Source organism: Peromyscus eremicus, chromosome 3 (assembly GCF_949786415.1).
Source record: "Peromyscus eremicus chromosome 3, PerEre_H2_v1, whole genome shotgun sequence".
Taxonomy (NCBI): Eukaryota; Metazoa; Chordata; class Mammalia; order Rodentia; family Cricetidae; genus Peromyscus; species Peromyscus eremicus.
In genome coordinates this window covers 153,420,864-153,445,937 of record NC_081418.1, presented here as the reverse complement: position 1 = coordinate 153,445,937, position 25,074 = coordinate 153,420,864, and the positions used below count along the sequence as shown (strand labels likewise).

Genomic DNA, 25,074 nt, shown 5'->3' with positions numbered 1-25,074 from the left:
GGGCGGGCTTAGCTCCCACATCCCACTTATGATTGGATGTGGCTCAATTTGGAGCGCTGGCCCTTTCTGATTGGATGTGTCTTTGGCGGGAAGGCTCTGGAGTGGCTGGAGGGGCTGAGGCTCTTGCTGGAGACCTCCGGCTTTGCGCAGGACAAGTGGGGGCGCTCCGGCTTCGCTGGTCTGCGCATGCGTAACAGAGGGAGGTCCCTGCGGCTGTGCACACTGGCCATCCTGCAGTCCTTGCCCTGCCTCACCTTGCCTCATCTCACCTGGTGCAGAAAAGCTATTTGGCCACGCCTGGGAGAGCTGCAGATGATGCTTCTTCAGGACACGTGAGTTTCTGGGCACCTTGGGGTGCTGAGTCTGTGCAAACAGTCGTCTATTCTGACATTATTTTCTGTGGGAGAGGGTGTTGGGAGGGTTTGGGGATGCAGTTCTGGCTGGCCTCCAAGCCTTTGTAGCCCTGGCTGGTGTAAGTTGAAGCTCTGTCTCAGCCGGCCTCAGAGTTGGGGCTATAGACATGCGCCATGTGCGCGTGGTGGGTATTTCAACCGCAGTTTTGGGGAAACACAATTCAGCGGACATACCTTCCTTCCTCAAGATATCTAACTGCACATAATTGAATCGTAGGCTGTAGCATGTTGTGGATTCTTTTTTTGAGGCCTAATCTTATGTTATCCCACCCTGCTTGACTCCCCCTGTAACAAAGCGTGGACTTGAACTTTCAACCCTCTGGTCTCCACCTCCTGAGTTCCGGGTTGCAGGTGTGCACCATCGGTCCAATTTATAGAGCACTGGGGAACAAACCCACGGCTCCAGGCATGCGTGGCAAGCAATCTACCAACACCAGCTACCACCCTGCCCCCAATGCTGTGTTTTTAAGAAATGTTTGTTTTTCTGATTATAAAATTAACACATTTGGAGTAGAAAGTATGGGAAAGGCAGAAATAAAATAGAAATCAGCAACTGTACAAGCTAGAGAGACATTTCAGTTGTTTGTCTTTATTCCTGTGTGTATGCATTTATGGCTTTCTGTATAACTAGGATCAAACAAGATTCTTAAAACCACTTTCTTGAGAGTTACGTTACTACACAATTACTCTTTTAATGTGTGGGATTCTGTTAAATTCGGGAATTTCTGTGCACAGATTAGGCTCCTCCTCTGGCCTCCTGAGTACCTGGGACTTCATACAGGTGTGCATCACCATGCCACACTTGTTATTTATTTATGGAAGGAGTATTTATTTTGGCTCACAGTTTGAGGGTATAGTCTGTCAAGATGGGGCAGTCATGGCTGCAGGTTTTTTTTTTTTTTAAGTTTATTTATTTTGTGAGTCAGAGTCTCATGTATCCAGGCTGGCTTTGAACTTGTTATGCAGCCCAGGACAGCCTAAGACTTTTGATCCTCTTACCACTATCTCCCAAGTTAGGATAACATAAAGCTGTGTAACCATGCTCAGTTTATGTGGTGTGGGGATCAAACCCAGTGCATCTTGCATGGCAGGCAAGCATTCTCTCATCTGAACCATGCTCCAGGCAGTAGGCACCAGTCTTTCCACATATCCTGGTTAGCTTTAACTGTCAACTTGACACAGCCCAGAGTTACCTGAGAAGGAAGTCTCAATTTAGGGTTTGGCCAGATCGTATAGGCTTGTGAGCATGTCTGTGGGGGATTGTCTTGGTTGGTGGCTGATGTAGAAGGGCCCTGCCCACTGTGGATGGCACTGTTTCCTGGACTGTGACCCGGAAATATAAGCCAAATGAATCTTTCTTTCTTGTTAGTTGCTCTTTGTCACGGTGTTTGTTTCTGTCACAGAATGAACACCTGCATCTCTGGTTATTTCTGTAGACAGTTGAGTCAGTGGACTGGACCAAACAATATGGGCAGTTTTCTGGCTCAATGAATAATGAAAAGTTGCCTTCCCAAAATGGTGTTACATTTTGCCTTTTGAAGGTAGTGTCTGGGATTGGCAGTTGCAAGCCTCTGTATTTTGTCTACCAAGGTCACCAGGACCTGAATGTCTGGATGAGAGGGATGTCTCTGAACCTGGGTCCAGTTCAGCATCCAGCTTACAGTTGAGGGTTTTGTTATATGGACCAGTGAAGAGAAATAAAGGACTGCAGAGCAAAGGGGGAGTCCATTGTGAATTGAGGGGCCCTTGATGGGGAAGTTGAAGTGGATCATTAGGTGTGAGAGCCATTTAGGAGCAGACGTTGGTGGTGGGATGTTCTGAAGGCAGCCATGCTTTTACTACTCTGCTCTGAAAGCACTTGGCTGCATGCAAAGCCCTGAAAGAATGACCATCACTGAGCTCGGCTCGAAATGCCATCCGACTCCATTCACCTGGATATACTAAGGAGAAACTCATCACTTCCACAGACCTTGATTATTCTCATTTACACACCCAGGTCTTAAAGGAGCTTCTTTGGGCAGTTTCTCTCCTGTGGATGACAATCCAGGTTCACAAGTAGTGGGAGGTGGGTGTTTGTTCAATTTCTTATAATGACATACTGAGCCCTGGGAAAGGTTTTGATTGAACTGTAAAGCTATAAATAGGAATGAGGGATAAAATCTGGACTAGTCAGGTTGGTACTGGGCAGGCAAAGAGCTGATAAACAGAAAAGTTGCCGTGGTAGCTCTGACCCCTGATGGAAAGTCAGAACACTCCTGTGTGGTTAGACATCTCTGAGGCTGCAGTCAGGCCGTCCCCACTGTAACAGAAACTGAAGTACCAGGGCATTCTCTCACACCTATGTAGTCATGGAGGGTCTGCGTCCCCAAAAGACAGTTGTCATTGTGGTGTTGATGCCTCCTCTGTGGGCTTTTCCAGAGGATCATGTAAAGAAATACCCTGAAATGGAAATTTAGTCCTGCATGATTTAGGAGGGAAATAAGGTCACCTTACTCCACCAAAATGCCACCCACCTCATAAATATTCATACAATTTTCTTTAGAATTCACAACACAATGCATTGGCTTGCTCCCTCCCCTGAGACAGCCTACCCCAGCTAGTCTCTCTTTGGAGTGTTTGCTGTCTCAGTTGATAGAGTGCTTGCCTGCCGTGCATAGGACCCCTGGTTCTGTCCTCAGCACTGCATAGAAGAGGCATAGTGTCCCTGCCTGTATCCCAGTGCAGGATGAGGAGCCGAAAGTCATCCTAGACAGTGCAAGGACAGTACAGGAGACCCCGTCCCACAGAACACAGAGAAAGGATGGGGGTTGGGAATACAGACTAGAAGAAATTAGGGGAGGAAAGGCTTGAATCCAGGAAAGTTTCCCTACTAAAGTTGAGATTCAAATTGGCCATCAATTCCATCACTGCTGTTATCTTTTAATTTTATTGTACAATATCTTCATGTAGGACTGAAAACAGAATACAGAAAAGGAAACATATTAGTAAAAACATCATTTATGTGTACCCAACGGAATGCTGAGCGCCCTGAATTGTGACCTTCTGATTGGTTATCTCCTGTGGAGCTGAAGGCACAGCCAGGGACCCACTGGGTAATACACCTTCTGCAGCTGTCTGAGGGGCTGGCTGCTACACAGCAAACTAGCATGCAGGACAGGTATCCACAGAGCTTGCCCACACTGTGTGTGCTATTTAAATTCTCAGAATGATTCTGATTTCTTTGGCTTAGAAACCAGGACAGGATCTCAGGACAGATGGCTTCGTAATGAGTTTTTCTCCCCTTTAGGCTGCTGAGCAATTTGGAGATTGCAGTAGGCCTGGCCCCTGTCACTATAGTTCAGTGATTCAACTAGTCTGACACCAGGAAGGTGTCACCATCAGCAGCTGATGCTTAGCAAATTTGGCACAGCAAGCCTCCTGAAACTGCAAAGGAGAGGTACATTCGGATAGCTACTTGCTGACAAGTTCAGCATCAACTTCCAGTTTCAGTCTGACTTAGTTTTCAGACCATCTGTTGGGCATTCTCATGTGGATGTTCTGCAGGCTTCTGAAGTACACATGTACACCTTGGGATTCTTTGGGGTCTTTGGTGTGTGTGACTTTTGTTCTGATGCAAAGTCTAATTGTGTACCACATGCTGGCCTAAAACTCCTACCCCTCCTACTCTGCTTCCTCAGTTGCTGTACAGCTCTCACCATGTAGACTAGGCTGGCCCAACACTCAACTAAATAGACCAGGCTGGCCTCGAACTCATGGAGATGTGTCTGCCCCTGCCTCCAGAGTGCTAGGATTGAAGGTGTGTCCCAGCAAACCCAGTTCAGTTTGCAATTCTTGATCTTTCACAAGAATACCCCTGGTGTTTACTGCTTTGATGCATAATACATATTAAATTCACCACCAGTGATTCAAACCTGGATTCTTATTTATGTGTGTACACATGTGTGTGGAGGTCAGAGGTCAGCCATAAATGCCATTCCTCAGGAGCCATCCACAGGTTTTTTTCCCCTTACTTTACTTATTTGTTTTTGAGACAAATATCTCTTGTTGACTTACCTCACCAAGTAGGCTAGGGTAGCTAGGCAGCCTCAGGGATCTACCTGTCTCTGCCTCCATAACACTAGGATTACAAGTACATGCCACCACACCTGGCTCTGGGAGGGAGGGGTTCTGGGAATCTAACTCAGGTCTTTGTGCTTGCAGAACAAGAACTTTACCAACTGATCTGTCTGCCTATCTTCCACACTAGGCATGCCCTCTCTCCCTCCCTCTATGGCATCGTCACTGAGACCTTTGATTCTAGTTTTTAAACGTCTCATTGAGTACCATTGGTTGTGAAGGATTCTTGGGCATAGCTTCCTGCCTGGGGCTTATCAACCTTGTCCTTCTCTGCCCCAGTCAATTTTCTCTGGGGAACCTTTGTGCTGTATGTGACATCAGATCCTGCCATTCTCCCATGGGAAACCATCCGATTCTTCCCTCTAGCTGCGGGATGAAGTCTGAATTCCTGACATGACTGGCGAAGCTGTTATCTCCCTTCTTAGCAGTATTTTTTATCAGTTAGCTATTACATCAGAAAATACTTGCTCAGGGCCTAGTCTGTGATCCTGGCCCTGGAGATCCAATAGTGAGACAGCCCCCATCCTGAAGCAAATGCATGTGCACACACACACACACACACACACACACACACACACACACACTACACATGGAGACAAAGGGATGGTTCCAGGTGCTGACACACTCAGGAGGAAGAGGTGTATGAGGATGTATTCAGGCAGTACTGTCTGTCTGTTCAGGCCTCTGTCATGAACTTTAGCCTCTGAGGACTGTAGATTCCTGATGCTACTTACTGACTGCCTGGCATGTCAGATGCTTAGTAAGAATTGCTTCATACATGACTATTACTTCCTAATTTTAAATGAACTGACAGGTTTTCACCTAACAGGGTAAAAGATGTGCACACAGTGTCCACAGAGAAGTGAATTAGTGAAAGTAGAAACAGAGAGCCATGAGGTTCCCAGCGGTTAGACACGTGTAGGCTGACATGCACCGCTCTGACCCTTAGGCATTCCGGTTGGTTAGCTGATTTACTGCAGATCACCAAGTTCTTATAGATTATGATGTTCAATGCACTGCTGGTTTATTAGTTTTTCTTCTCATTTGCTAAGAAAAACAAGTTGAGAATGATTTTCTTTAGAAAATGGCAAGATTAAAGCCATGCTCAGAAATTAAAGCCCTTTGAGAAGAAAAGATGACATGGCCTTTGCGTTATTTTTATCAGATGAAACAAAAGGTGTATGGATTAGGCACAGGGATGTTGGTCAGTGGTATTAGTGGCCTGGCTTTGCTTTGGGAGGAAATCTCACAAGAGCAACTGGGAGAAGGAAGGGTTTGTTTGCTTCACAGTTTGATGCTACAGCCCATTGTGGCAGGGAAATCATAGCAGCAGGTCCACGAGGCCGCAGTCAGGAAACTGAGAGATCAGTGCTGCTGTCCAGCTTGTTTTCCTCTTTTTCAAAATTACCATTGCGTATATGCATGTATGGGGATCCTATTGGGTATGTAGTGTGTGTGTGTGTGTGATGCATATGGGTAGGTGGGCATGCCATAGTATGAGTGTGTATACATAGGGTGTGTGTGTCGGTCAGAGGACAGCCCTGTGGAGTTGGATCTCTCATTTCACTCTTACATAAGATCTAAGATTGAACTCAGGTCATTAGGCCTTTGTGGCAAGTGCTTTTCCCGCTGAGCCATCTTGCTGGCTTCATTTTCTCTGTCAGCCTTTGGGATGGTGTTGCCCATGTTCAGAGTGTGTCTTCCCTCATCAGCTAAACCTTTCTGAGATGACCTCACAGACATACTCAATGGTTTGTCTCCTAGATGATTATAAATTCAGTCAAATTTACATTGGAAGTCATCTATCACAAGAATACTATGTTAATGACTTTCTCTTGTTTAATGCACTTACCTTTGCAATGCTTATGACTATTGAGCTATTAAATCAAGTATTACATCCTTGTAAGAATTTGTAGACTAGGAGAAGAAATGGAACAGTTACACTGTCTTCCACCTTCAGATTCTGTGGAAAAGAATTTTGTCCACATCACCATAAAGCCAAGCAAATCCCACAAATAATACAATTTCACAGAACTCGGAGTTTACATTGCCTTTCTGTGTTTTTTGAGAAAGCTGTTTGTTGCACCCTGAGGTATCTGGTTACATGCTTTGGGCGACTTTTTTCTGTCAGGGATGAAAGACGCTTGTAGGGAGACACTGAGCTCCTCATTAAATCATCACAATACTTCATGCTTTGTGGTAGCTGTGTGGGCTCTATCCCAGGGTTTCTATAAGAAAGGCCTGTTTTCAAAACTGTCTTATGTAGCATGAATCTTAAAATGTCTTATTAATAAAATCAAGCCTGAGGCCAGTTATTGGGGTGAATGCTGGAAGATCAGAGAAGCAGAACAAGCCACAGCTAACCTCACCTCGCCAGTTCTTCAGCTGATCCTGTTTCCTCAGACTGGAAGCTTCTGAGTCCTCATCCAAATGGGTCTCAGCTGAACTGCTGCTCAAAAGTCTGAATGCTTAACCAGCCAATTGCTTCTAGTTTCTGGTCTTCACGCCTTATATACCTTTCTGCTTTCTGCCATCACTCCCTGGGATTAAAGGCTCACTTTCTGGGATTAAAGGTGTGAGTCACCATGCTTGGCTGTATCCTTGAACACACAGAGATCCAGGTCGATTTCTGCCCCTGGAATGCTAGGATTAAAGGCGTGTACTACCACTGCCTATCCTCTATGTTTAATATTGTGGCTGTTCCATTTTCTGACCCCAGATAAGTTTATTAGCGTACACAATATTTCAGGGAACACAGTACCCCCACAGTCTTAGCACACACAGCCCACAAGAATAACTAGTTGTCATCAGTCTCTGGTATCTCTGTATTGTCTATCTGTCCGTCCATCCCATTCCTCCATCCATCCAATCAGTTGTTTGGTTCTCAAAGTACATGGAAAAATCTGAGCCATGAATTTTTTTTTTTTTTTTTTTTTTTGGTTTTTCGAGACAGGGTTTCTCTGTGTAGCTTTGCGCCTTTCCTGGGACTCACTTGGTAGTCCAGGCTGGCCTCGAACTCACAGAGATCCTCCTGGCTCTGCGTCCCGAGTGCTGGGATTAAAGGCGTGCGCCACCACCGCCCGGCTGAGCCATGAATTTAAAAAGCTCTGCCCAGGGTATTTTGAGTTGTACTAGACCCTTTTCCTGCTTATCTGCACCCCCGTCTCTTCAACTCCATTAGAACTTGGTCACCCTTGTGACAACTTCCCTTGCAAACCAGCATGCAACTTCCCATGGTGTTAGTGTTGTGTGTATGTTAGTTTAACCCCTTTGCTGTTGTATGGGAATTTGCTCACATAGAAACCTCATGACTTTTTTGCAGTGCTGCGGCTAGAATCCAGGGCCTGACACGTGCTAAAGGGTGCACCCCTCTGCACTGCATCTCTAGCCCTTGGATATAAAAGTTCTTACTGCAGACTGTATTGCTTTTGCTCACTTTCGAATGCTTCAACAATTTCAATGTACCTATACTTGCCTGGGTTTGATATTCTGCAGCCTCCACCTTAGTTCATGGCTGAAGGCACAAATAAATGACTGGCTAGAGACTGTCCTGGAAACCTGTGTGTAGGGGTGATGAGTTCCCATGTGGCCATTGGCCTTGTAACCGTCATGTCCCAGCTGCTTAGACAATGAAAGGAAGTGCTCCCATCACGGTTACCTGTGGCAGCATGGACAGACCTATTGAGTGTGCCATGGGCTGAACATCTGAGAGGTGGCTTTGCAAACAAGGAAACATACAGAATATTTTTATGGCAACCATTTGGATTTCTAATTCTCTAAGCTTTACATGTTTATTATGAAAACCACGTTCAGTATTTCCAAGGGGCAAGAAAGTACTATATCCTGTGGCATAAACTTACAAAATTATAGCAAAAATCTTAAATTGTATAATTTGTTCCTTGGGTAGAGTTCCATCATCCTCTTCTGATTACATAATTCTGCCTTGGCCTTTCACAAGCAGAGGCCTGTCACTCTTGACACAATGTAGAGTTTGGAACTGCCTGTGAAAACATGAATGACTTCTTTTTTTCTACATGAAAAGTCCTTAAACACAGATTATAAACTCCCAAAGAACTTCATGGCAGTTTGCAAGCTAGTATTTCAACTGCCAAGACCTATATTCAAAGTGTTGGAATTGCCAGAAAAAACACAGCTGTTATCCCAAGCAATCTGTCCACCATCTTCTAGACTGGAGAGATTGTGAAAATGGACTGAAGGTTAGATGCATGCCTTTTATATATTTATTTAATGATTGAGACAGGGTGGTAGGGAGGATCATGCATGCCTATGATTTGAAGCCAGAAGACAACCCTGGAAGCCATTCATTAGACACCTTATTTTTGAGACAGGGTCCAATGGCTTGGAAATCAGCAGGTAGATAGTCTAGGTCAGCTGACCAGTGGCCTCCCAGGATCCAAGTGTCTCTGCCTCTTAATGCTGGGATTATAAGCGTGTACCACCATGCTTGGCTTTTTATGTAGGTTCTGGATTGGATTTATGCCCTCATTCTTGCAAGGCTAGTTCTGTACTCACTGAACAATCTTCCAAGCCAGATGTCTGTCTTAAAGAGCCATATTCTGTGTAGAAGTGTTCATATCCCAAATTTAAAAAAATTCCTAAACAGAAACATTAATGCATAATGTCTGAAGTTTTAAATGATTGCTCATTTTGAAAGGCTTCTCCCCCACCAAAACAAAGTGGCAAGATGCACCAGCCAAAAGATTTTTCCTGAGCTTGATCATCTTCTAGAAAAATGTTCTTACATCTGGTTTTAGTTATTATTTGAAAGTCTGGTGTCTGGTTGTTGGTTTCATGGAGGCATCAATGAAGAAGATTCCATGGGGTCAGCAACTATAACACACTGTGCCATTTCTATAAACTAAATTCTTGGCATAGTCTGAGCTTGGACAGCAATGTGCTGGCCTTGTTGTTTAGCTGTATCGATTAGATTTCCTTTCTAACCTGACAATTTGGTTCAATAAAACAGCTCATGTTTTAATTGGGTGCTTGTCATGATCTGAGATATACCAAGCTGCATAAATAGTAAGATAACATATTTCTGTGCATATGAAAAGTGTCTTTGGGTTTTCTCAGTGTGTTGAATTACTGAGTAATGTGTTCACACATCTGACAGCATCATGGTGTCAGTCAGAATTTGTGGAGCTGACCACAGCACAGCTAAGAGAAGCTTTGGGCTGTGTGTAATTTCCTATCCTGAGTCTGACTCCAGCCCTCTGGTATAGACCTCTTGTATCGTATGTGTTCTTAGAATCCCTGTCTTAGATTTTCCAGAATATTTGCGCGCGTTTGTGTGTGTGTGCGTGTGTGTGTGTGTGTGTGTGTGTGTGTGTATGTGTTCATCTGCCCACACGTCGTGTGGAGGCAAGACTCCAGCCTCCAGAGTCACTCCTCCTCTCTTTTTTCAGTGTCTGTCACTAGCTGGAATTACTAGCTGGGCTGGGTCAGCTGGCCAGTGAGTCCGAGATCTTCCTGTCTTTGCTTCCCTGAAGCTGGCTAACACTCACGCATCACAATGCCCTGATTTTCTAGGTGCTGAGAATATAACTCAGGTCCTCACGCTTGGGCTGTGAGTATTTTCCTAACTGGGTGGTTAGGAAATAGCCTGTGGGATATTCTTGGGGTGGGGGGAGGAACAACAAAACACTACTTACTTTGTCTTTCAAATTCAAATCAGCTTTTACTGTATCTTTTTTTTTATGCCAGCCTTTTGCATATGATGTTTTGATTAATCTCAACAATTTCTGTTTTTTCCATGAAAACTAAGCTCAGGAAGCATAAATTACACACTAAGGTCACACAGGGAATAATCTATGATGGGAGTTCATGGTTTCTGGAACTTTCTTGCTAGGTCCCAGGGAATGCTTTAAGATACCAGAAGACAATGTAGTTAGTCATAGTTGTGGATCATATCACAGTGGGAGCCATAGGACCAGTGATTTGACAGGACTCAGTGAAGTCCCTGAAGGGCTTGTACTCTTCTCTCTGGGATGTAAGGTTCCGTGTCACCAGCCCCCAAGTGAGCTTTCCATTTCAGAAAATGAAAGCAATTTCCAGTCCATAATGGCAACCAACATCAAGTCTGTTTTCCCTTGTCTCAAGAGTTATAACTGGGACCTGAATGTATCCATTTCCTGATTTAGGTTTAATCATCTTCTTCCTAGTTTGCTGCGATCCACTACTTTATTGAACATAATGAATAGCTTCTCTTAGGACCTGTTTTTGTCAAGCTGCCTGTGACTCTGAGACTTTGTTCTGGCATTTACAGCTGTGATTTTAATTGGATTTGTGCCACTGTGATTTAAACCTCAGCATAGCTTAATGAAAATCATAAAACTGTTTAAGTAGAAAGAGACCTTAGAGACAGGCTTGTCCCAGAGTCCCACACAAACCATTCCCAAGCTGAAACTGGTCCCAAGTGCATTGCTCTCCACAGGGAAGACCCGTGTTGGGCTCTAAACAAGTTTTTGAATGGGTTGTCATTTTTAAAATGCATTTCAAATAAAAGATTGGTATGTTGGGAGTCTCATAAAAATGCTGATGTGCTCAGTTGGTAGGATGCTTGTCCAGAGCATGCATGAAGTTCCAGGTCCAACCTCTAACACTACATCAAACTGGGCATGGTGCGCCAAGCCTGTAACCAGAGCACTGAGGAAAGAGAGGATCAGGACTGCAGGTTGGAGGCCTGCCTGGGCTACCTGAAGCTGCCTCAAAAGTTATAACTAATAAATAGTAATAATGACAATCAATGTTTGATGAAGGTTAAAAACTTTGGAACCCTGGGAAGCACTAGGCCGGTTGCTGGCTTCCTGCATGTCACCAGCCCTGCAGAGTCCAGGTGCTTCCTGGAGATAGGGCAGAGCTCCGCAGGGTGCTGGACCTGTGTTCCTTCACTGGCAGTGTTGTGGCTGGTGCTCTGCTGACACTTGTCTCTGTGCCTGTATTATAATTTCTTACAGCAGATTGATGAGTGATGAACAGTATTTTTGACTGCCAGAAATGGGAAAGCAGATTCTAACCCAAGAAGGCTTTGTGCTCTCTGTCTAAAAAAGTATCTTAATATTACACGATGGTTTCACAAAAGAAGATACATTAATATGTGGTATTAACAGAACATATAAGAGCAGAATACACACAAATACCAGAGAATCGGTATTTGTATAGAGTTCCCTACATCTTTACTCTTAGATTATTTCATTGGTTTGGGTGTGTATGTGTAGATGGTGTGTGTATGTGTGTGTGTGTGTGTGTGTGTGTGTGTGTGTGTGTATAGATGGATGTGAAAGTTGATGTCAGGTATCTACCTTAATTGCTCCCTACTTTATTGAGTCGAACTTTCTTCAGTAGGAGCTCCCCAATCCCAGCTGGTCTGCCTAGTCAGTTTGCCCCAGGGGTCCCCTGTTTCTGCACCCCATTATGAGCATTGTAGGCAGCTGCTGTTCCTGCCTGGCTCTTACACTGTTTTGGGGATCCAGGTTTCAGTTCTGCACTGGTATGCAAACACTTCACCTGCTGAGTCACCGCCCCAGCCCCTCAGAGGCTTCTGTCGGCCTCTGCTGCCTTCCTTGTCTGCTTTCTTGATGTTTGCCCAAAGGACTGCTGGATTATGGGTCTCAATGCATTAGCTAGAACAAATGTTAAGTAAAGTCTTTTGTGCTGTCTCTGTCTCTCTCTGTCTCTGTCTCTGTCTCTCTCTCTCTCTCTCTCACACACACACACACATGCATTCAAAAAAATAGTAGCCAACAATATTTACTTTTAATCATTTAAGTTTTGTAAAGTATACTTTTTCTTTTATTATATTTATAATAACAAGCTATCTTTTAGGTTAAATGAAATGTTTAACCATACATTCAAACATTAACAGAGAATAAATTAAAAAATAAAATTGGGGTGGGATATTTAGTCCAGTGGTGCAGTGTTTACCCAGAATGTTCTAGGTCCTGGGTTCAGTATGCAGCACTTCAAATAAATAATATCCAAGAGATCGAGAAGTCTGTTGCCCTGTCCTATTCTTTTGTGTATGTGGCAGGAGCACACGTGTGTGTGTGTGTGTGTGTGTGTGTGTGTGTGTGTGTGTGTGTGTGCGCGCGCGCCAGATGATGGTTTTATGTGTCAGTCCTTAGACATCCTCCACTTCTCACACTGGGAGGGGCTGGATGATTAGGGTAGGCTGACTGGGGAGCTGAGGGATCTGCCCGTCTCCATCTTGCAGCGCTGGAATCCTGAGCTTCGGAAACCACCCACAGCATCACCACTCTAGACGTTTCCAAATCCTGAAGACGTTGTCCCGCAGGTCATGAGGAGATCCTAAGTGTGCGTTAGGGATTTTGTGGTATTCCACAAATGCTTCATTGGCTCCTGTGGTTGTCATTTCATGCAGAGGAAAAGATTTTGAAATAACTTTATGCACTTACATGCTCAGCTTTTCCTCATGGCCGGAAGTTGTTCTCGTGTTGTCTTAGACTGTTCGTGTGGACGGCCCAGCTGCTCCCTCTGTGCAGGCAGGTTAAGGCGAAAGCAGTGGATCACCAGCCTTACTGGTGATTGCGTTTTCTTTTAAGAGTCTCACTAAAGCCAGGCATTGTGGCTCATGTTGAAACTCCAGCACCCAGGAGACTGAGGAGGAGGATTTCTGTGAATTAAAGGCCAGCCTGGGCTGTACAGTGAATTCCAGGCCAGCCTGGCCTACACAGTGATACCCTGTCTCAAACAATGAGAAAAGAATCTCACCCTGATCCTCCTTTCTGAAGTTTAATAACTTTGCATTTTTAAAAGATGTTTCAGAGATGAGGATGTATAAAGTCATAGCAATGCCAACAGTGCAAAGGTCATGTGGATCCCAGCAGTGTATCACCGTAGGCATTCCAGAAACCCCTGGTGCTGCTGGCCTGTTCTTAGAAGACACCACATACTAGGTTCACTCCTGCTTGCCTGACACAGACTCAAGGCCCCAACAACCTCAAATGAGATACCCTCTCTAAATCCTTTTCATCTGCATTTTTCCATGATTACTGGTCACAAGAATGGGACCTGAGTCCTGTCTCTGGCCCAGGGTGGAGTCATGTCATTCTGAGCTGCTGAAAGGCCATATGACTGCTGACCAGCAGAAGCTTTCTGGTGAAGACTGAAAACATTATTGTCATTTCATCCAATGGGCCTGTCAATCACCTAGGCAGGAAGGTACCCTTCAGGAGAGCTATGCTCCAGAGAACTACTGTGAAGCCTGCCTACCGATGTAGCTGGGCACACCTGGGTCTCCTTTCACTGTCCACCAGCACTCCTCAAGAGTGTGCTGCTCTGCAGGGTCTCTGTGGCCATTGTCCATTCTTATACTATTGGAGTGTTTTCCTCTGCAGTGATCCCTGTGGTCCTTGACCCCTCTCCTCCTTGGGAGGCAGCCCACCCTATCCTGTAATGAACCCTGCCTGACTTGCACACTATGTATGCGCTATGTACTTTTTTAATTCATTTGATGGAGACCTCAAGGGTGGGGAGCTGAGGGATGTGCGCACTAGGTTTCAGTAATAGCAGTAGGGAGAGCGTCCCTGCATGTGTCTACAAAGATCAGGAAGCAGAGCAGACAGGAAGTGGGCTCAGTTATAAAATCTTACAGCCCGCCTTTATCTAGCTAGGCTTTACCTTCTGAAGTTTCCACAGCTTCCCCAAACACCACCAGATGTTCAAACACAAGAGCCTGTGGGAACAGTGCACATTAAACCATGTCTGGCAGATTTGCATGTAAGGAATTATTGTGGACATCTTGAAGGAAGCAAGATAAATCAGAGAGGAGTTGAACTCATGCAGGTCCCCATGTGCCATGGTTGAATTCCACACAGAGCCTGAAAGCTAACACTAGGTGTGCTGGCTAGTTCTATGTCAACTTGACACAAGCTAGAGTTATCTGAGAGGAAGGAATCTCAATTGAGAAAATGCCTCCATAAGATCTGACTGTAGGCAAGCCTGTAGGGCATTTTCTTAGTGATCGATGTGGGAGGGCCCAGCCCATTGTGAGTGGGACTGCCCCTGGGACTGGTAGTCCTGGTTGCTATAAGAAAGCAGTCTGAGTAAGCCATAAGGAGCAAGCCACTAAGCAGCACTCCTCCATTGGCCTCTGCATCAGCTTCCTGCCTCCACATTGCTGCCCCATTTGAGTTCCTGCCCTGACTTCCTTTAATGATGAACAAATGATGTGGAAGTGTAATCAGAATAAACCCTTTCCTCCCCAAGTTGATTTGGTCATGGTGTTTCATCACAGTAACAGTAACCCAAACTAAGACACTGGGGCTTTTAGCAGAGCCATTAAATCCTTCTGTCAGCCAACCAGGGATGGAAGCATAAGCTAAGAGACAACTGAGGGTTATTCCTAGGAAGCATCACAGCCAACCACAGTCTTGGGAGCTGGGGGTTAACACTCCGTGCTTTTCCAGAGGCGGTCTGACAGCACACTTGGTACCATTACTCTTGCACTCAGAGGGTTAATGAAATAGCCCATAAGCACTGTTGTACCCAGTGCTCAGACGCTGTTAGACACAATGATCACATTTGCTCTTGTCTCATAGGTAAGTGTCTATGGAACACTAGATATTGGAAGATGCCGAAGGAGAGTCTTTTAGGAAAGTGCAGAAATAAATAATGAAGGACACTGCCCACAGTGACACATGATCCTGGAAGGACTTCTGCTAACTTACAAAGTCAGATGACTTCTGTGACAGTCGGGGGCCACTTAACACCTGACCACAGCAGGACTCTTGGGTTTTTGAATGTTGTGGATGAAGCCATGGCATGGGCAATATCGAGGGAGATTTTCTATAAAGAAAACCTTTTATGGAGTACCTCCTGGGTAATCGTCTGTTCCTTCTGGTAGTCTTAGCGTGTCACCTGGGGGAAGATAATGAACCAGAGGCAAGAAGACAGTGTACAGAGGACAAAACAGAGAATTTGGATCCAGACTGGTAAGATGGGGTTCTAAATGTGAGAACCCCAGACACATGACCTTAGACAAATGCTGCAGTCTCCTATACTTTCAGGTTTCTACCTGCAAAATGCAGACAATGGTTCCTACTTGATGGGGCTGTAGGAACAAAATGGTCATGTAAGACATGTTAAAGTTCCTTGTGAGACTTACAGAGATGTTCACTGAATCTTGTCATCATTATTGACATCAGTGTTGCACAGTGTGGTATAGATTTTTCATCTCAACACGACCACCCCGTCACCATTACAGGACAGAGATATCCTTGACCCTGTAGTCATGACAACAAAATAAAACAATACAGGACTTATGGCAATGAGTACTAGTAACTCATGTTCCTTAGTAAAACTGGGAAGGCAGAGCCACTAGACATGTCACTCTCCTGCTCCCTAGTTGCATGTGGTCTTGGTAAGAGGGGTGCTGGAGGAAATAGGAAGTAGAAAGCTAGATAAAAAGGGCACTCCATCCATGCAGCTTTCAGAAGTTGTCATCATGGTGGGGCTTTTGGTGATACTGTTCTTTTTGTGTCACTGATGCTCTGATAAGAAACCTCCCACTCTATAAACAGAAATATTAAATGAAATTGAAAAGTCTGTTTCTTGCTTGCACATAGCCACATTTCAAGTGCTGATGACCCAAAGTGACTAGTGGTCGCTGTGATGAATAGCATGATGTGGATTATTTTGGTTGTCATAGACAGTTCTCTTGAACAGTTCTGCTGTATGGTCGTACTAAGTAGGTTTCCTTGGTAACTCTAGCCTGCCAGTCTGATGGGGAACAACAGTTTAACCTCCCTGCCTTGCTTTTATCATCTGGAAGGTGAGTGAGGCTCCAGCTTTGGGTCCCTTATTCTTCCTCGTATCCACAACACCTACTGTGTACTGTAAGCACAGCCAGTTCTTAGTATACCTTATATTTCAACAGAGAGAACTCACAAAGTACTTAAGGACTGGCACTTGTTGATATTTTAGAGGTAATAGTAGGTTTGGGATTTTGCTAATGTCTATAGAAACTTATAATTAGGTTTAAAGACTATCAGGTAAAGAATTTAAAAGAAAGAATAGATGGGAAGAGCCAAAAATTTTTATACATGTTCTAAATAAAGAGAGAACGGAAAAGAGAAAACAAGTTAGTAGATCCTGGGCACAAGGTCACTCAGACACATCTTCCTCCTTCAACATCTTGTCACAGGTGAGGCCTGAAGCCCTGAGTGTAATTGTCTTGGCTGGAACTCCTGTGCTCGAGCAAACAGAAATCTGAGTGTGTCAACAAATGATTTAATTAAACAGCAGGCAGCTATGTGAAGGCATTGGGATGTGGACCGAGCTAATGTGACTGACAACTGTGTTGGGAAGGACAGCGAGGCATCAGAAATACTGCACAGTTCTGGGGACCATGATACAGACTCGGGGAGCTGATGTGAAAAGTGAAACCAGAAATGAGATTGGGAAAATGGAATTGCATTATTCAAGAAAATATACATATGAATCAACCCCTGGAGCTCAAATGTAAATTTAAAAGCAAAGATACCAAGGCATCATTTCAGATGAGCCGAGATCAGGAGGGACGAGATGACTTAAGAAGGGACTCAATCTGTGCCACAGGCGTAAAGTGGCAGTTACAGTAAAAGCAGAGGGAATGGAGGTGTAAAAGCTGGAAAGGAGCAGATGGCCAAGGCATTTAGCTTTCTTGGGTGCCAACTCTGGGTACACTTTATGTTTCACTCCAAGTTAGCAAATATTAAGACATTAAAATGCATTAAACATGCTGTGTATCCCAACTTGCCACAGCATTACCACACGGTTAAAGGGAATTAGACTGGGTGGGAAGTATGCAGACCTATCAGCAATGCTGAGATGGAGAGAATAAGGTTAGCTGGCTTTCTGTCTCCTGAACCTTTGCCTTGCCAATGACACCCTGCACACCTTTCATCTAGACAGTCCTAAGAGGCCCCCTACTTCCAAAAAGGCAGCGAAGAAAATTGAATTTGGGGTGACACTTTGATTAAAAGTGTCAGTGGTTTTCAGCAGGGTTTGTACATGGAAGTTGTTCTGTTGGATTTAGGTTCATCACTTACCCCAAGCCATTATCAATTCCGCGGGCTGATGAAGATCCACAGACCATTGATTATACCAGTCCATCCTTAAGAGCCTTTCTGTATATTTATTTCAGGCTTGGAGCCTCCTGTGTAGGTTGACTAAGGCCACCTGGTGAGCTTAAGGTTTTCATTGGTTCACAAACCTATAGCCTAAGGACTAGCTTGAGGTCAGAGTTGGTGACCTCCCCAAACTTCCTGGTTGATCTCAGCCACATTAGGGTTGTGTAGCCAGAATGTGACTGGTTGCTTGGGGAGCACTTGTCATACATACCCCTTTCCTCCTGATCGCCAAGCTCTAGACTGCCAGGTTCTCTTCACGGTGTCCCAAGTACATGGCATCACACCCAAGAAAACGGAAGAGATTTCTTCCTCTCTGCTTTTTACTTCTACCTGAATCAAAACCATAGTTGTTCTTGGTGGCGTGGGCTGGCAATCCTAGCTACTGTGGAGGCTGAGGCAGGAGGATCACTGCAACTTCCAGGCCAGCTTGGGCAACTTAGTGAGTTGCTGTCTCAAAAAAGGAAAAGGAAAAGGCTCAGATGCAGTTCAGTGGCAGGCCTCTTGCATGTCCTGAGTAACATCCATGTGTACAGGAGAAAAAAGATTGTGTTTTGTTGATTTATTCCGTCAGTCTGTGTGTTTTGAATGTCTGTATGCTAGGTGCTGATCTAGGCAGTAGGGATGAAGTGGGCTCCGGATTTGAGTTAATAAAGAAGCAGCTGTTCACAGCTGGCTTATCAGCCCTGACTCCTTTAGACATGATTTAAAACACAGTGGAGAAAAACATCTCATTCTCATACCTATGGGGTGTCAGCTGAATGTGCTGAAATAGTCAAGAAAGTGTGTGCTGATGGCCACCCTGCTTCAAGGTAAGTTTTAGAAAATAATATGCACAAAAAGGAGGTGGCTATAATAATGTCTTTCTGTTCTCAAGCTGTGGAGTCATTAAAAAGAGCATTAGGGTCTCTGACCAAAGAGAAGAAAACAGAATCGGTGACGACAGAATACATGAAATAATACCTAGGGCAAGCTTTCTTTTGACTCATAGTTCTGGAATTCTATGGTCAGTCAGCCTTTTGACTTTGAGCCTGTGATGAGGTAGAGGATCATGGACAGGTGTGCGATGTGGAGCAAAGGTCCTCACCCTATAGAAGCTGAGAAGCAAAGAGAAAGAGAGGGTCAGGCTGGCTGCTCAGTATCTCTTCCAGGGCATGTCCTCAGCGACCTAACTAACATCCCTCTAGTGAGCTCTGCCCCTCCAAGGTTCCACTAGCTCCCAGTAAGGTGGCAGAGTGGAGACCACGCCTCTAGCGTGGGCCTTTCGGGGATACCAGGAGTTAGAGGAAGTAAGCATACGTGTGTGTGCGTGTGTGTGTGCGCGCGCGTGCGTGCGTGCGTGTGTGTGTGTGTGTGTGTGTGTGTGTGTGTGTGTGCGCGCGCGCGCGTGCCTGCGCTTGTGTGTTAGATACAGATGGTGACCAGGGGAGTGTGAAAAGACCCTGAGAAGGGAGGGAAGCACAGAATTCCTTGAGTGTTTTCATAATTACTTGTGTGGTTCAGTAATCATGTTCAGGAGTGGTAACAACCAAAGGGAGAATTTGAAGCAAGAACAAAGGAAGCTGGCCCTGAACATGTTGATAGTAAGCCCTGCGAGTAATTTAATATATGAAATATGTATTCCTGTATAATGTATTGGTATATATGCACACATGTACATTATGAACCAATGGTAAGTAGAAATGTCTTTCACATCCCAACGTTGGGAATATGACAGTAAACTTCTTTAACAGCAGAATTAAGCCACCTTTATTTATAAACTATGAATCAAAATAGTTTTAAAAGACATCTATATGGAATTTACTATAAAAAAAACAAGTACATTTTTAAACTGATGAAATATACATATCATTTGCAGCCATATCCAGTTGTTGATTACATGTTTTTTTTAAGCCAATAATTATTTCAATATTCATCTAAAAAAACCTGATTGAGTGAGAAGATAAACAAATCTGCCATTAGACGATGAAAGGGATGTGTATATGTAAAATCATGAAAGGGTACATTAGAGAATTACTCAAGTGCTTGAGGGAAATTTATGTAAATATCATTTTTCAGAAATTTAAATGTAAAAAAGTTCCAAAAGTGATAGACTATTAAATCATAAATATGCATCACCGCAAAGCAATACTGAAGACATTACATATTTCTCCTTAGAATAAACACTCAATGAAAATAGAAAACATTTTCAAAGTACCCTGATTGCCAAGTGTTTACATCAGCCCCAGCTGATTCAGTCTAGAATAAACACAGATCTTTAGGTAGAAAATTAAATGAAGCACACTTACCTTTTTTTCCCCCCTTTTCTAGAATACATTCCTTTAGGATCAGAAATTTCCATAGTATAAATAATTTTTAAGAGCTTAAAAAGTTACCTGTTTGGCTGCAGAGATGACTCAGTCAGAAGGGCCTTCTATACAGCCTGAGGACCTGGGTTCAGATCTCCCCATCTTCACATGAAAGCCAGGTGCAGTGATGTGCTCCTGTAACCACTGCACTGGGAGGGTAGTGACAATCAGCTCTCAGGTCTTGTTGACCAGCCAGCCTAGCAGAATCCATGAGTTCTAAGTGCAGTAAGAGAAAATGACTCAAAAATAAGTACAGAGATTGAGGACAACACATGGCGACCTCTGGTCTCCACACATGTCTACACGTGCACTTGTATACATATATACCACTGATACACATACACACAATTACCTATAAACTGAGTAAGAAAGTATATTTTCCATGACATTTTAACAAATTGAATTCCTTTCACTGCTTTGCCCTGTGGTAAATGTGGCTTGTGGTATCCGAGTCTATAAGAATGTGGGAGAAGGAATGGGTTCTAGGGCATACCTACCCATGCTAGAAATTTAAGACAAGGGTCAAAACATGTAAAACATTACCATTGCTCATTTTAAAAATGGAATCCTTTCCAAATTCAATGAGAAGCTGCAATTATCATCCTCATTTGCACATAAAGAAGACAAGGTTCCGTTGACTTCCGTAGACAAGCCTGAGGTAGAGGAGCTAATGCAGCACTTGGATTTAGGAAGCCTCATCCTTTACAATGGCTACACAGCCAGCCAGGCTAAACCCAGCTGCAACTCCGGTTGATTAATTTTTTTCTCAGGAAGTCAGGGACCTGTAAAATGACCTGTCCAAGGTGCTTCTGAAGATAGTGTTAGGGCAGGATTTAAATCAGTCAGTCTGACTCAAAACTATCTCCCTGCATGCTTGGCTGCTTTCCATGGGAGATGTTTCTGAGCACGTTGCCACATACTGGACCCCACAGTCCACTGGGCTCTTGCAATCTACGCAGAAATCCTCCCACAGTGGTAATGTAGTGACAGGCCAGGGCAGCATGGACTTGTGCCTGGAAGTCAACACCAACCTGTCCAGCTGCAAGTCTGAACCAGCTCACTCTCTGCCATTAGGGCCCTTCCTGGGCCCTGCATCTTATAAACCACAGATCCAGTACCTCCAGAGACAAAACGTGGATAACTTTAAACCAAAATCCTTCCTCCGCTCAGCTGCTGCTTGTCAAGTGTTTGGTCACAGCAACTAGAAAAGTAACAAACACAGTTTGATAGACAACTGAAGCTTACTATTGTTTACAAACAAATAGGCTGAGAAGTGGTGGAGAGATATCTGTGCGTGCGTGCCCACATGTAACTATGCTCGTGGCGGTCAGAGGTCATTGTTGGGATTTCCTCTACAGCTCCCCACCTTATTCTTAGAGACAGGGTCTCTCATCAATCCATAGCTCACTCACTGATCAGCTACACTGGCTGTGGAGAGCTCCAGGGATCCCTTATTTCTGCCTCCTCAGTGCTGGGATCACAGGCACGTGCTACTGTGTCTAACGTTTTACATAGGTGACTGGGTGCTAAAGTCTGAACTCAGGCCTCACACGTGTGAAACTAATACTTTACTCAGGAAGCCATTTTTTCCAACCCTGAGAAAGAGATACTGAAATCGAAGTAATACGATACAGATAAGAAATATCCTGGTTGGTTTTGTTGACTTGACATAACCCAGAGCCACCTGAGAAGGGGGTTTCAATGGAATGATTTCCCAGATCGGATTGGCTGGTGGGGAATTGTCTTGATTGTTGTTTGATGTGGGAGGGCTAAGGCCACTGTGGACGATGCCTTCCCTAAGTAGATGGTCTTGGAGGTATAAGAAAGCAGGTTGATTTGACTCATATCTTACTTTCTACATGTAGTCACTTCGATTTTTAAATTTCACTCTTAACACTCCTAGAGCCACAATTTTTAACAATCAAGTGATTCAATGTACACTAATTAAAAACTATTTATTAATTATTTCGAGACTGTCTCTTTACCACACAGCTTCCTGGAAACATGGTGTTTTTATTTCTTTGTTTTATAAGAACTTGAACTTTTTATGGATATTCTGTTGACCCCACGATGCTTAGTTTATTGTTTGAGAACATATTCACTGATCATAATTCGACTCTGTGTAGGTGTTTGTCTAAGGAAGTGGGATATATGTTTAAATTAATACACGAACAATGGACATTGGACATACATGAGTATTGTCTATTTGTGTTCAGAATGTTTTAAAATATCAGCTGGATAATTCTGTTTCTTAGGTATAGAAGCCTTTACAATTTTTCTAAAATATAATTTATTTTTTGTAAGAGATAAATGGGAAAATATTAAAATAACTTTCAGGAATTATGAATTTAAAAATTTATTTAATGTTGTGTTTCATATATCTTAAAGTCCATTTGTTTTCTGCAAAAATATTGAAGATTTTTCTCATATTGTATTAATTCTTTGTCATTAAAATAAGAAACTACTGATTCAGATATTCTCTGAAAAAAAAGAAAGCAGGTTGAGCAGGAGCCAGAAGGAGCAAGCCAGTAAGAAGTGTTTATCCATGGTTTCTGCTTCTGCCTTGGCTTCCATGATGGCAGGGAAGACTTCAGATGAAATTTCCTCCCCAAGTAAGTCACGGTGTTTATCACAGTGACACAAAGCGAGTAAAGCAGCAGCGTGTTGCATACAGCCCAGGCCGTGCTGTGAGCAGTGTCACATAGTTCTGTTAGCCAGAGGCCCTCTCTGTCTTCACTGCAGTGTGCTGAGTCACTCTGAAAAGCACACCGGGGAGCGAGGTACTCACAGAGCACATGGGTGTTTCTCAGCTGAGTAAGTGTGGCCTGACTGAAGCTGTGTTTTCTTCAGTGAGTGCACAGACCTTTGGTGCTCTGCAGAACACCATCTAGAGAGAGGGCTGCAGAGAGCAGACGCTGGAAGTGTTGGAGAAATTCTAGATAAAGTATTATGCAGAGTGGATTCCATGAGCCCACTTGACCTTCAGTGTTGGTAAGGGATGCTTGCAGTGGATTTTCCATTTAGCTCATCAGCCAGCAAATACAACCATCAACTGGAAAGTGTCCGCACACTGAGAAGTTTTTCCTCAGGCAGGAAGGAACCCCGTTGAGAGTTAGAGTCAGATGGTGGAGTCCACAGTGCTCCTCCCTGGAGGCCTAGACCTGAGTCCTGTGCTTTCCCAGAAGACACTGGAGTCCGGGCACAGCGGGCTGACAGAGCAGACTCTCCCACAGTGTGAGCTTTCTCATGTGTGGGAAGGGACTCTCTCCAGTTCTCCAAATGCAGACCCAAAGAGATGTGGAACTCCACACATTTCTCTCCCTCCCCCCCCCCCCATTTCATCTTTTGATTCTGTTGATCCTAATAACTGGAAAGAAAACCTCCCTGAAGAAATAGGAAATTTTCTTTTCTTGCCAGGAAATACTATAATTCAGGGAAAACGGCCATCAAAGCTTGAGTGTCATTTAGATAATTTAAGGCCATCTTTGTCCTGGCAAAACAATTCCAGTGAAGTGCTTCATACATAATGTGGGGAGAAATCAGTTTCTCAAATACTGGTACAAATAAGAAACAGCCTGTGGGAACCCAGTGTTCCCATCTGCACCATCCCCCTCCTCTGTAAGTCAGTCCTCTTAAAGGTCCTTGGACAGTGCAGTGGGTTACAGTCTGCTCCTCCCACCCCTTTTCTGATGAACTTTGGTACTTTGGCTGACTGTGGAGTTAGCTGCTTGACAAATGTCATGACCTTAGGTATGTGTCTTTTAAATTTTAGCTAACCTCTTCTGTGTAATAGAACATTCTTAAGGGTTAACTCACAGCGCTCATTATCTGCATATCCCTTTAAAGCCCACAAAGTCACCATGTAATCTTGCTGGGTTGCTAACACAAATAAAATCACTGTTGCTAGGGGGAATGTCTTACAACCAAAGCCCTAGAAAAGAATGATTGAAACAGTGTGTTTCCATGGGGAAAAAGAGGAGTGGATCCTTTGATCTTCTGGGATGATCTCCCAGATCATCAGGGGTAGGACTGATATGGTCTGAAAAACTAGAAGATTAACTTCAGAGAGATGCATCCTGAGATATTTCCATGATACATCATCTTTTTCATTTATACTCTTCCTGATTTTCTTGGCAGCACCTCATCTAGACAAGCATTCCCTTCATATACACCATGACCCTGACCAGCATCCTGCAGAGGTGACAGAGACCTCAGGATGAGGGCAGTTGTGCTGCAAAGTGAACATGGTGTCAACCTTAGCTCGACAAACAAAAATGACTCCAGGCTCTCCCAACATCCAGGAACTGTCTTTCTTTCTTTTCTTTTCTTTCTTTCTTTTTTTTTTTGTTTTTTGTTTGTTTGTTTGTTTGTTTTTTGAGACAGGGTTTCTCTGTGTAGCTTTGCGCCTTTCCTGGATCTCGCTCTGTAGACCAGGCTAGCCTCGAACTCACAAAGATCCGTCTGCCTCTGCCTCCCGAGTGCTGGGATTAAAGGCGTGTGCCACCACCGCCCGGCAAGGAACTGTCTTAAAGTCAGTCATTTCCCTGGAACCAATATCTAACAGAAATGGTAGGTAGCGCCTTCTTCTCTCCTATTCTTGTCATGGGCGACTTTGCTCACAGGATCAAAGGCCTCAGCATCTGTGATCTCCAGGCTCTTCCTCTTCTTCCCTGTACCTCTTGCTGAGGCGGCTCCTACAGGAGTCCTCATAGAGTGCTGTGTTGAACTGAGTTATGGGGACTCCATGATAGGATTGGGGTGATGCTCTTTCCCTTAGTCTGTGGGATTTATTGCCTGCATCTTGCATTTAAAACGTTTGTTTTTCCAAATATAGATGGTTCTTCCTGCCGCCTAGGAGCTGGTTCCCAGTTCAGTCTCTGAATTTAGGCTACCACCTTCCCCTTCATTGTGTTCATTTGTTTGTTTGTTTTTTGAGACAGAGTCTCTTATTGCCCAGTCTGGCCTCCAACTTGTTGTATAGCTGAGACTGCCCTTGGACTCTTGATCTTCCTGCTTCCACCTTCCAAGCACTGGGATTACAAGTGTCCT

At 44.2% G+C, this 25,074-nt stretch overlaps 1 protein-coding gene across 2 annotated transcripts in view; it reads left to right on the top strand.

Annotated features, from left to right (window-relative positions):
• Window positions 1-21: 21 nt before the first annotated feature.
• Window positions 22-25,074, top strand: part of Lmntd1 (lamin tail domain containing 1) — a 238,888-nt gene continuing 213,835 nt past the window's right edge. For both annotated transcript variants that reach the window (XM_059256353.1, XM_059256354.1), the window contains exon 1: window positions 22-332. In XM_059256353.1, the coding sequence (XP_059112336.1) occupies window positions 37-332 (296 nt within the window). In that variant the 5' untranslated portion in view covers window positions 22-36. The remainder of the gene's footprint in view (window positions 333-25,074) is intronic.